The following is a 13,917-nucleotide window of genomic DNA, read 5'->3' as shown; positions in this document are numbered from 1 at the left end:
GTCATTTGTTGGCAAAATCTAATTTTTCTGGATTACAGAGTATTTTCGGGTGTTTAAATTAGTCTGGACTGTTATCTAAGTTAGAATGAATAAAATTCAAGTTCATCAAATTTGGAACACCCTGTAAGTATTTTTTATTGACTTTGACTGAGAATGAAACATTAAATTAACCAAATGAATTTGTAGAAATCTTTAATTATTGCTTCCTTTTAATTATAGAAACCTGTAATTTAATCTTCCTCTTAATTAAATTTCAACACAATCAGTATACAAAATATGTATATGCAAATTATACTGCACTGTATAGCAATGTACTTTAAATTTCAACATTAATAATGATTAGAGGTGGATATTTTTTTGGTTGATTCTCCTTTTCCATCAATTTAAATCCGACTGATTTATGTCACTTGTTGGCAAAACCTAATTTTTTGTTGGGGGAGCATTTTTCTGGATTACCGAGTATTTTCGAGTGTTTAAATTAATCTGAGACTGGATGAATGGAGGAGAAGTTGTCAAATTATAACTGAGTTTTTATAAAGTTGATTACTGAATATTAGACCAGACAATTTTTTAAATGTTTCTTAAACAAGAACAAAATTGAGGATTCGATATTAATACTACTAAAGTATTTTTACTTTAAACAATATTTTAGACCATATTTTAATTTAATTTTCAGCAAAATTAATTTATACATAACATATTTTACTTAACCTGATAATAGAGGGTGTTGAATTGGTGAAATTAATTTACAGAAACCTGTAATTATTGCATCCAATTATTTAAATTGCATTAGAAGTTTCAAGAAAGTTATTGGAATGTCACAAATCACTGCGAATGGATGCAATTTTCTTGGCCGGTGCTCATTTCCCATCATCTTCCAATTTAAATCTCAACTGCCAATTTGATAATCTAATCGGACCCCGAAACGACGACGTTCAACGCACACACGCGGATCGCGCAATAAACAAATTTAACTAACAATCCGTACCGTCGCGAGATAAATCCCGACGGGGGAAATTGGGTCAGGCGGACACTTTTCTCGCGTGCACCGAAAACTTTTGCTCCGGGCCCATAATTCGACGAACGTCGAACGCCAATTAACATTCACCCCTCCTCACCGCCCCAAACAGGGGGGGGGGTGAACTTCACACGAAGAATGAAAATTCATCCGTCGTCGACGGTGAAACTGTGAAGGGACGCGACGTCGGACCTTCGGCCGAAGGGAACTCCAGTCATCTGTGTGCGAGCGTCATATCGATCCGGTGGCCTCCCAGTGCGAAGATAATTCTCGGAATTGGGTTACCGGATCCTGCTTGAGTCGTTTGTGTGAGAGGTCTTTTTTAATGATGAGGGGGGAGCAAACAAACAAATAACCTACCCTCAGGTCTCGTTCTTGAGCCGCCGGCAAGGCGAAACCCTAAGCTCCGCAGAACTTCAATTTTTTTTATACGAGTCAAGTTCAAATACAAAAGTAAACTTCCAGCTAAATCGACGAGATATTTTAAAATAAATTAAACAGTGATTAAGCTTGGTTGGCAATATAAATTAACAGAAACCTGTAATTTTATCTTCCTTCCAATTAATTAAATTAAATTGCCTGTTTGAAAATAGTCGTAATAAAGTTTTTCTACGAAGAAAACATGTTATATTAAATTGGCCAAATGAATTTGTGAACACCTGTAACCGTTGCCCCCCCTATTAATTATAGAAACCTGTAATTTTTGCTTCCTATTAATTACAGAAATCTGTAATTTTTGCTTCCATTATTTCAATATTTCATATTAAGTATTAGTGACAAAAGTACATAAAAATAAGATTGATTAGCTATTACAAAACACTGATTTTTTTATAATTTACGATGTGCCGAGAATGACGCCTCCAGGGAGGACGTGATCCAACTCCCAAAAGTCCGTATAAATTATTCGCCGGGACACAAAACCTAAACATGCCTCCCCGCAAACTCGGGAGGCCGTATGATGAATTGGCGTCTTGTAAATATAGGGCGGGAACGTGAGGCGGTTAGCCAAAACAGAAAAACTTAGAATAAGAAAAACCCGTCATCCACTCCGTTTATATTAGTATCGGAAAATCGGAATTGTTTTACGACACATCGATTGTGTATGTGTGTGTGCCACCCCCGCCCCAGACGGAGCATCTAAAATTTCACCATCGACCGCCCCCAATAAAATTCGGGTTGTCCGTGTGCATTATCGTTTCGACGGAGTACGAGTGAAACCCGCCATATTTTTGTTTATGCGCCTCGTAAAACGTCCAGACCGAATTTCGGACGCGGAATATTTAAACGCAAAGGCCCCGTTGGCGATGGGGCGGGCACGGCGGGGTGCACGTCGCAATTAATGCAATTAAGGGGGATTTGTCGTCGGCGCCGCCGAAATGAACTTCCCGACTGCCTTTCTTTCGAATTAATTTCGGTTTTTCGATTTTTCGCCGCCCTGGCCGGAGGGCTAATGGCTTCGGCGACGACGGACGGAGCTTCACTTTTAATTAGAAGATATATATTGTGTGTTGCGCGCCGAAAACGCGGGGGCAAGGAGGGGCCGTCCCGAAGACAACCTCATCCATCAGCATTACGGGGGCCGCGGAAAAAACTGATTTATGTCACTCGGTGGCGGAGCTTAATTTTTTTTTTTTTTCGTGGGGGCGGCGCATTTTTCTGGATTACCGACTGTTTCGGGGGGTGTTTAAATTAATCCGGACTGGATGAGTGCGGGTGAACTTGTCAAATTACGAACGAGTTTTTCTGTGGCTGATTACCGAATTTAAAACAGACTTTTTCTCGGGTTATTTAATGTAACTGAACTCAAAAACATCATTTACTACACTTATGTTACATAATTGAACACAATGAACTTACAGTAACCTGTAATTTTGTATGTATAAACCAATTGAAATTACAGAAACCTGTAATTTTTACATCTTGTGTATTTACGAAGACCTGTAATTGTTTTCCAATTGGATTTTAGTCAACTTTTTTTCATTTTAAATAAAAATATACCATTAGTATGTAATTTTACAATAATTACTTCAGTAACAATTTTCAATAAGTACATAAATAAACTCCTCTTTCTCCAATTTAGTATTAACATTATAAATTTACAGTCATTTCAAGTAAAAATATACCATTAGTTCCTAATTTTATAATAATTACAGCAAACTTTTGTTCAAAAAAAATATACCATTAGTTCGTAATTTTATAATAATTGCAGCAAACTTTTGTAATTATTATTAATAATTACATATATAAACTCCTCTTTCACCAATTTAGTATTAACATTATAAATTCACAGTAAGAATTTACAGAAATCTGTAATTCTTACATCTTGTGTATTTATACAGGAACTTGTAATTGTTTTTCCAATTGGATTGTTATAAATTTTTCAGCCTATTTGTCATTTCAAATAAAAATATACCATTAATTTGTAATTTTATAATAATTACAGGTAATTTTTGTAATAATTATTAATAATTACAGAAATAAAGTCCATTTTCTCTATTTTAGTATTAACTTTATAAATTTTAAATATGAATTTACAGAAATCTGTAATTTTTACGTCTTGTGTATTTACGGTATTTCTAATTGATTTTTTATAAACTTTTCAACCTATTTTTCATTTCTAACAAAAATATACCATTAATTTGTAATTTTATAATAATTATAGCAAACCTTTATAACAAATATTAATAACTGTATAAATAAAATTTTCCTTATCCCATTTACTATTAACATTAAATTTACTGTGTGAAATTACAGATACCTGTAATTTTGTATAATAAGGCAAATTAAATTTACAGAAACCTGTAATTTTTACTTCCGACTTTTAATAGGTATTAATTTTATATTTGTGTGTTTTAATGTAATAAATTAGTAACTATAAAATAAAAGACATTTTGTTGAAATCAGTATTTAATTAAATGTCCAAGTCATCCATTTTCTGTTCAAAATACACTTTAAGATTATTTTTACAGTCCTCGTTCAACACGTTATCTTTTATAATCAATAATCGTACATTGGTTAAACTTTTCATTGCATTTGAAGAGAAGCAAATAAAATTGTTGCCACTGACATCCAATGTAAACAGATAATCGACATCGCCGAATGTTTTGCTGCTGATCTCAAAAAGTTTGTTGTTCTTTAAACTCAAGGTTGACATATATTTTAAACAGGAAAAGGCTTTATCGTGGATGTACTTTAAATTATTATTGTTTAGATAAATCTTGGGTAGAAGTTTCCAGAGATACTTTTTGACTTCGTAGGGTACATTTTGCATTGCGTTCTCGGGTAGTTCGGAAATGTAGTTGTTGTTAACTGAAATTAGGTGGAGCATTGGACAGTTTTTGAACCAGTCACTCTCCCAGACCGCCAGTTTGTTGTCGTCCAGGTAAATGGCTTCCAAGTGGGGCATGTTGTCGAAGGCGTTTCTCTGTAGGATCTGTAAGACATTCCACCTTAAATCTAAGACAACTAGCTGGGAATCACTGAACACGCAATTTCTAATCACCACCAAACTGTTGCCGGTTAAATTTAGTACTTTTACAGTGCTATTTTTTAACCACCTCTCCTCCAGGTACGACGCCCCAATGTTGGACAGGTCGGCGTCCAAAACGGTCGTCCCGAGAGAGCCCTTACACAAATGCTTGACATCTTTACCGGTCACCTTCAAGTACCATATCATGACGTCCTGTTCCTCCTTCATGACGTCCCGCTCCTGGTACCCGCGACACCTTTCGTACGACTTCTCGGCATTTTTGAAATAAAAGTCGTTGCAGTCGTCCAAACCGACCGCAAAGTGGACCAACAACAAACACACGACCGCCACACTCATCGCGGAGTGAATGAAACGATTTTTTTTTTGCGCCGTTATCAACGTGACCGGCGACCTTTAACGATAACGGGAACCGTGCCAATCCCGATACAATTTATTAGTTCGTCCGAACGAAACGATTAAACGTTCCATCTTCGCGTCCACTTCCTCAACGTTCAGTCATACCGGTCCGGAGGATTAATTAAAACCACCCCGACCCACGTGTCTGTGCCTGGACAAAAATACGGGGGCGGATGGGGCGCACATCAAGTGCAAATACCCCGTCCGTGACACGTTCGGATAATCTATATTAATGTTTGCAACACACAACTTGTTCCAGTCATATTTCGGGGACCGTCGGAGTTAACGACCGGAATTAATCGGCGGAGCGGGTCACGAGGGCCGTGTTCCTGATAGTGTTTAAATTGCTGACTGGAGACGGAACAAAAGCTGGAGGGCTTTGTGTGTGTACATTCGTCAAATGAAAATACATTTTTAACTGGCAAAAGTAATTTAATAACATGCAATAACTTTCAGTGTACAATTACAGAAAACTGTAATTTTTACTTCTTGTTTATTTAGAGACAGCTCTAATTGTTTTTCAACCGTTACTATGTATTTTTATTATGTATATTTAAACTAACCTTTGTAATTATAGTAACAATTATTAATACTATATAAACAAACGCTTCTTTCTCCAATTTAGTATTAATATTAAAAATTGTTGTGTGAATTTACAGAAATCTGTAATTTTTACATCTTGTATATTTACGGGGATCAGTAATTGCTTTTCCAATTGGATTGTTATAAATTTTTCAACCTATTTTTCATTTCAAATAAAAATATACTATTAGTTTGTAATTTTATAATAATTACAGTAAACTTTTGTAATAATTATTAATAATCACATAAATAAACGCCTCTTTCTGCAATTTAGTATTAACATTTTAAATTTACATTATGACTTTACAGAAATCTGTAATTTTTACATCTTGTGTATTTACGGGGACATGTAATTGTTTTTACAATTCGATTGTTATAAACTTTTCAACCTACTTTTTATTTCAAACAAAAATATACCATTAGATTGTAATTTTATGGCAATTGCAGCAAACTTTTGTAACAAGCAATAATAATTAGATAAATAAAATCATCTTTCTCCAATTTATTATTAACATTAAAAATGTGTGAATTTACAGATACCTGTACCCTGTAATTTTTATTTCTTTTATAGGCAATAATTTTATATCTCTGGTTTTTAATATAATATATTAGTAACAATAAAATAATATACATTTTTATAGTAATTTAATAACAAGAAACTTTTAATATAAATAATAATTTTATACCTCTGATTTTTAATACAATAAATTAGTGACAAGAAAATAAACTACATTTTTCACAGAAACAAGTAATTTAATATCATGCAATAACTTTCAATATAAAATTACAGAAAACTGTAATTTTTACTTCTTGTTTATTTATAGACGACTCCAATAATTATGAATAATTAAAACAACATTTCTAATTATAGTAAACATGTTGTAACAATTATAAATGACTATATAAACAAACTTCTTCTCCAATTTAGTAATAACATTAAAATGTTTAGTGTGAATTTACAAAAATCTGTAATTTTTACATCTTACAACTTTAATTGTTTTTCCAATTGGATTGTTATAAACTTTTCAACCTATTTTTCGTTTCAAACCAAAATATACCATTAGTTTGTAATTTTAAAATAATTACAGTAAACTTTTGTAATAATTATCTATAATTGCACAAATAATCTTCTCTTTCCCCAATTTAGTATTAGCAATATAAATTTTCAGTGTGATTTACAGAAATCTGTAATTTTTACATCTTGTATATTTATGGGAACATGTAATTGTCTTTCGAATTGAATTGTTATAAACTTTTCAACCTATTTTCCATTTCAAACAAAAACATATCATTAGTTTGTAGTTTGATAATAATTACAGCAAACATTTTAACAATTATTAATACTTAAATAAATTCCTATTTAGTACTAACATTATAAATTCAGTATGAATTTACAGAAACCTGTAATTTTTCCATCTTGTATATTTACAGTTGCTATTCTATTCAAATTGAATTACACAATTATAAATTTTCATTTGAATACAGAATTAAAAGGATGTCACAATAAACACAATGGAACCCCGACTACAAATAAAAGTTTAAAAGCACACACTGTCACGAAACAGCCGCATTTCATTACCATAATAGTTCCCCTGTCGGTTTCAACGACTAGAGAAAAAAACACACACACACACATAGAAACGGGATCCGGGACCGGGAGCGGGAAGAGAGTCTATCGAACGGACGGATTTGCGTCCCGACATCGCAGGAAAATCGATAGGGGTCGGCGGGGTGGTTTTGTGGCCGCACGACGCCGCCGATATAAAAGAAGAGTAAAGAAGAAGAAAAAACTAACAGCTCCGTCTGTCGACGGAACGGCGTTCGTTCGCCGGTCAATGCGGTGAATCCCCCGCGTCGTGAGTTATGTAAGATTAATGCCGGTGGCGGCGCGACACGTGCACAACATCGGCCCTTACGGGGGAAGGGGGGAGGTTAACGATCTGGGTCGTCGGGAGCCGATTATGACAAATGATTATTTTTTTCGGGGGGAAGTACAGAAGAGGATGTTGTGTCTTCCTGCGGAATAAGTTGGATAAATGATGGATGCCCGGGTCCCGAGGTAGTCGATGGGGGTACAAATTGAGACATGTTTGTAACGTGAACAAGGGGTCGGCCACTAATTTAATCGAACACGACCATTAGTGGCAGTCCGGGGATTGATCTTCTGCATGTCATGTCCGCCAGTCACCGTGAACTATGCACGGACACTCCAACCAAACACGGCTTCTCCAGGTTCGGGGTGATCGAACACCAAATTAAATCACACCCTCGTGCGTCCCCGGTCGCGATTACGGTCCGGCGTTGTGCCCCCGAGGAACACTAGTAGGAAAAAAGTGTCGCCGCCACCCTCGAAAAGGTCGATCGATTCGGCCTCGACGAAAGGTCAATGGCGACATGGTCCGGATTAAAGATTCGTGGTCCATTGTGAAAATTATCGTGCGATGATTACGCACGTGCGAGGCGCCGAAAAGGCCCCGTTATCGGTGCCGTTGTTACATTTTGTCCGCTCCACGTGTCGCTTTTGTGCGATAATCCATCCCCGTGTTGTTAATGTAATCGAGTCATCTATTAACCGAACTGCTTTAACATGTTTATAATTAGGGTCCGGCGGTTTTTGGGGGGTTAAATGAAAACTTAATTTGCCACCGGGACAATAAAGTGCTTCTTCATGAGCGTTTTGTTAGGAAAAATAATGGGGGGTTTTAGGATGATGTGAAAAGCGGGATTTTAGGGGCAACAGCCTCGTCTTAAATTAATAAGGTAAAGAGGAAGTAAAAATTATGCTGATCCTTAAATATTACCACGAAAGTTTACTTTGTAGATGATAAACACTCATTAGTTCCCATATACAAGATGTAATAATTACAGATTTCTGTAAATACACACTCAAAGCTTATGACGTTAATACTAAATTGGACAATAAGTAATTTATTATATTTGTTACAAAAAATTGCACAGTTATACTATTAAATTACTTGTTTCTATCAAAAATGTATTTTATTTTATTGTTACTAATTTATTATATTAAAAACCAGAGATATAAAATTATTGCCTATAAAAGAAATAAAAATTACAGGGTACACGTATCTGTAAATTAACACTGTACATTTTTAATGTTAATAGTAAATTGCAGAAAGAGGATTTTATTTATCTAGTTATTATTGTTTGTTACAAAAGTTTGCTGCAATTACCATAAAATTATAATCTAATAGTATATTTTTGTTTGAAATAAAAAGTAGGTTGAAAAGTTTATATTATAACAATCAAATTGTAAAAACAATTACATGTCCCTGTAAATACACAAGATGTAAAAATTACAGATTTCTGTAAATCACACTGAAAATTTATAATGATAATACTAAATTGGAGAAAGAGGAATTTAGTATTATATAGTTATATAGTTATTAACAATTATTACAAAAGTTTGCAGTAATTATTACACAGTTAAAAACTAATGGTATTATTTGTTTGAAATGAAAAATATGTTAAAAATTTATAAAAATCCAATTAGAAAATCAATCACACAAGACGTAAAAATGACAGATTCCTGTAAATTCATTATCGCATTACTAACTTTTAAAATCGTGTGGGAGAAATGGGTTCAGTTAACCAGAATCTTGGAGTGTTCCACAACATAACAATTACATCGACAATTTCTCGGAACAAAACGGAATTTTATCATTCGGAAAACACTCCGCCCCAACTCGATTTCCACTTAAGGGCGTTCAAAAGGTTAAACGACGATCCGGAACGTCATTACGAAATCGAACGGCACCTCAAAATTTAAATTTTATGCCCGGAAATGGGAGGGAGTGAGGGTGTCGTTAAAATTTGTGTCAACTTATCGATTCGTCCCGTTCGTAATTTGTGCGAAACTATTTTCATTACCGCATCCAGACTGGCGGCGGGCCGCATCAATTTACCCCCCGCCGAATTAATTAAACAAACCCCGCGACCGGTCTGAGCACCAGGAGGAAAAAAAAAACGTACAACGTTTCCGGCATTCCCGGCGATTTTTTTCGTCCGTGAAATTTACGACGAGAATATATTCGCCTGGACGGGGGTGGTGGTGTTTTATTAAAGTTGCCGGACGTGGCGATCCGGCTTTGCGAAAACGGGGGGTGGTGGGAATTTTAATAAAACGGTTAAAAGTGCGACGCCATGTTTGGAGGGATAATAGTTTTTCGGGGATTTACATTTGTATAAAGGGTCTGATCCTGTTTGCCGATGGTCAGTGTCCTTTTTGTTGTTGCCTCTCGTGTGAATACTTTTTCTATGGTAATTTTTTGGTTTTTTAACGTTTCCATTAAGCATTATTTTATTTATTCGTCTTGTGTTTCTTTCTTATTTTTTTGCACCCTTGTTTTTTTATTGTCATTGTTTATACATTTTATATTTTCAGTCGGGTCCCTTTTTATTTTCGTTTCAATAAACTTAAGATTGGATTAGGTATATTTTTATATGGTCATTCAGTTTATTTCGCTTGTTGCTTATTTATTATCTTCTTTACGTTTATTTGGGTTATATTTTTTTATGGCTACACAATTTTTACTTCAAGTTAATGGAATTAACATCTTTTATCATCGTTTTATGTTGATAAATAATTAAAAATTTTCTTATTCAATAAATTTTAATAAAAAAATATTATTAAAGAAAACAAACTTTGTTAAAACCTTCATATAAAGGATTAATTTAATGTCATCATACATAATAAATTTGCAGTGTAAATTTACAGAAATCTGTAATTTTTACATCTTGAGTATTTACAGGTACTTGCAATAGTTTTTCCAATTAAATTGTAAACTTTTCAACCTATTTTTATTTCAAACAAAAATATACCTTTAGTTTGTAATTTTATAATAATTACATCAAACTTTTTTAACAATTATTAATAACAACATAAATAAACTCCCATTCCACCAATTTATTATTAATATACTGTAAAGACAGAGTAATACAATCAATTAAACAACACGATTTATTGAAAGAACAACATACAATACGTGTATCTTAACGGTGTCGACCACACAGTGACAGTTAGACGTTTCCGAATGGGGTAGGCAACTCAGGTTACACAATCTTTCGGTTACAATAATAAATTTTTAGTGTGATTTACAGAAATTTGTAATTTTTACATCTTGTATATTTATGGGGACCTGTTATTGTTTTTCCAATTGGATTGTTACAAACTTTTCAACCCATTTTTCATTTGAAACAAAAATATACCATTAGTTTGTAATTTTATAATAATCACAGCAAACTTTTGTATCATTTATTAATAACTATATAAATAAACTCCTATTTTAGTATTAGTATTATAAATATTCAATGTGATTTACAGAAATCTATAATTCTGACATCTTGTGTATTTAGAGGAACCTGTAATTCTTTTTCCAATAAATAAAGGATAAGTAGAACAATATAACAAAGGTTAAAAGTGCTGAGGCAATACTAAAAACGAAAGGAAAATAATTGGAGTGAAGTACCGAGTGGGAACTAAAAAGACAACGAAAGGGTAGAGCCAGAAAGCATCCCCTAATTAAAATATCAGCTACCGTAATTTGTGGCAACGAAATAGCAAATAATACTAGACAATTTAATATTTCCTATTTTACCCCCACTAAACTGTTTCCGCCAAATTTAACGTTAAACATAAATTCGTTACGTAAATAACGTTTTGCGGCGTCGGAACCCACACCACCGGCACCGGCCGGATGAAAGTGCAGGGGGTTGTGAAACCGCGTGGGCCGTTTTATTATCAGCGTTCGTGCATGGAGGGATTCGGATTACCGCAAACACATTCGTACCCGCCGACAATAATGTTAATCCCTTTTCGCCGTGCAAAAACTGAACGCAATAACAATTTTCGACGGTGTTCAAACGTCTCGATTTCCATCCCCCGGATCGATGGATTTTTTCCTCCCTTTCTTGCCACGTCGTTGACAAATGTACGTGGTATTCGTTCCATCATCCGTTTTATATTAAAATGTGAATGTTAAACTACAAATAAACTCATAAATCATAATAAATTTACGGTGTGAATTTACAGGAATCTGTAATTTTTGCATCTTGCGGATATGGAATTGTTCCCGTCGTCCCTTTTATATAAAAATTCAAATGTTTTATGTGTCACCCCGAAGCTAAGAACTTAATTATTGCATTATCTCGACGTTCGATTAAAACTCAATTCGCCGATAACAAATAAATTAGACGGGGTCGCCGCGAAGTAAATTGGAAGTGGCGTTTTAAATTCGACGCTAGTTTTATTTAAGGACGGCTCTCCGAGCCGGGCGATTAAGTTTCCCTAGACAGTGTGGATTTATATAAGTTTAGATTGGTTTTGTGGAGGGGTTAGATAAAATACTGGAATGCAGCTTATACGGATATATTTCTTCGGATTGTTTATTTTCGATTGTGTGTTTACTTAACTCTACGAACTATAAGTTTTATAAGTACAAGATTGTGATATATTTTTGTAGAATAATCCAATTACAGGTCCCTGTAAATGTATAAGATGTAAAAATTGCAGATTTCTGTAATTTTTACATCTGATATTAAACTAATCTTTTATATAAAAGACAACAGAATTTGTTTGTTTGTTAAATATTTGCTTTGAATTGTTCAATATGAGACAACCCTCAACCCTTTTTAGTGCTACTCCATTTAAATTTATTGTTATTCTCCCATTTCTAATGTGTCTTCAATACTTTTATTCCTTTTCATTTATTATTTATCAACCCCGCCCCAAAACCATTAAATTCCACTCAAAAACCCATCAACAAACACAGTTGACACATCCAGTGGCATCGATGACCTTAATAAACCGACACAATCGCTTGTCAAACATTTGCATTGACTTGTTTGATCTGAAACAACTCACGACCGATAAATTGGTCCGCTTAAACGTGCGGCACCGGTCCCGACATAAAATAGACATCATCGCGACACCGGGAAAATTGTTGGGGGGAAAAAGGAGTAAAAAGAGAAACACGATCTGGTGGAGCGAGCAACCGAAATCCTCCCGTCCCTTCACCGCGTCTCCTTTACGGCCGATGGACCGCCGAGATGAAATATCTTTCGCGGAATTGCGAACTCAATCCAATCTCGGGATTTATGGGCCGACACAACCGTAATTTCTATTTGTCCGGCGAAAAACTGGCAAATAATGCTGTCGATGGTGTCGAATACAATGCTGGTTAGGGGTGATTTTAATGTTTACTGCGAGGAAATTGCTGGAGAATATTGATGTTGGCAAGGAGAATGGGCTACAACAAATGTTTCAAATGATACATCCATGAATAGCTTGTTTGGAAGGACGAAATGGCAACAGCAGAAGAAGATTCAGTCAGTTTTACTGGCTGTGAGTTGTCTTGGTGTATTAAGTGATAGTTTACTCCAATTAGACTGGGTAAATAATGCTGGTGATGTAGAAGGCAATGCTGGTAACTATAATTTTAATATGTACTCCAAGAAAATTGCTAGGAAATATTGATGTGGTCAAAAAGGAAGGACGAATGGCGGAAGAACTTTCAGTCAGTACATAATAAAGATGTGAATGTCCTATATTTTTATTCTATTTTATTAAAGGTGATAAAGAAGCACCTAATACAGATTTCTGTAATTATAATTATTTAATTCAGTAAATAATCAATAGATGTTACTTATAATATTATCATCAGGATTTGAAATTGAACACATTAATTAATGTAAATATTCATACTTGTTAGTTTTTGTGTATTAAAAACATCTAAATAGATAAAAATAATTCCCCGTTAAAGCCGTACGATCCCATTAATACGTATGGCGACCGTGAGATCAGGACGTTCGTCTAATTAAGCCGTCCTCCATCCGGACAGCAGGAAATAGATCGAGAGCCGTCTCTTTCATCCCTTTCATCTCCCCCGTCCGTCCCCCGAGCCGAGCATCTTATTGGCCGTATCTTTCGGCCGCATCGATTCAATTGTGTATCGAAGATTTCGGACTTTCGGGGAAACTTTCAAACAAAAATATTATGAAAGTTTCCTTTCTCGTATTGATTATACTGAACATTGACTTCGTGTCGTGGCTCATCCCCGTTCTCTTCGCCCCGTTTCGTTGCCGGGCCCCTCCGGCCCGTGTCATATCGCACATTTCGACGATATTATTCTGGACGTTTCCATTTTCGCGTACATTTGGCCCTCGTACAACCCCCCACCAGCCCTGCCGTCGGTGTTTCACTTGGCCGTAAACACCGAAATCATACCCTTATCTAGTTTCGGGGAATTTACAAATAAACAAGTTCGGACGCTCCGTATTTAGTTACTTAAACAAGGAAACGATCCGGTTTCAACGCGAAATGTTCTCGCACTTAAATCCTTAGTCTAACCCAATAATTTTTTTACGGAGTCATCCCCATTCCCGTCGGGAACCATAACCGGGGCGTCCGCCACAC

The 13,917-nt window shown here is 35.1% G+C and overlaps 2 protein-coding genes across 2 annotated transcripts in view; both read right to left on the bottom strand.

The window, feature by feature from the left end:
* LOC109605767 (uncharacterized) overlaps positions 1–13,917 on the bottom strand; it is a 95,282-nt gene that overhangs the window by 50,765 nt on the left and 30,600 nt on the right. The gene's annotated exons all lie outside the window — the stretch shown is intronic.
* On the bottom strand, positions 3,908–5,307 carry LOC109606127 (chondroadherin). The gene is made up of 2 exons (XM_049968987.1): positions 4,521–5,307; positions 3,908–4,451 (listed from the first exon to the last, which is right to left on the bottom strand). The coding sequence occupies exons 1-2, from the start codon at positions 4,842–4,844 to the stop codon at positions 3,930–3,932; spliced, it is 846 nt and encodes a 281-aa protein (XP_049824944.1). The 5' UTR covers positions 4,845–5,307; the 3' UTR covers positions 3,908–3,929.

This window comes from Aethina tumida, chromosome 6, assembly GCF_024364675.1.
Source record: "Aethina tumida isolate Nest 87 chromosome 6, icAetTumi1.1, whole genome shotgun sequence".
NCBI lineage: Eukaryota > Metazoa > Arthropoda > Insecta > Coleoptera > Nitidulidae > Aethina > Aethina tumida.
Note: the sequence above shows the minus strand (reverse complement) of the source record. Positions and strands in the feature narration are given on the sequence as shown.

Coding starts and splice junctions, on each gene's coding strand:
- LOC109606127 (XM_049968987.1), bottom strand. CDS start 4,844: ATGAGTGTGGCGGTCGTGTGTTTGTTGTTGGTCCACTTTGCGGTCGGT. Junction 4,452..4,520: donor TAACCGGCAACAGTTTGGTG/GTGATTAGAAAT, acceptor AATGTCTTACAG/ATCCTACAGAGAAACGCCTT.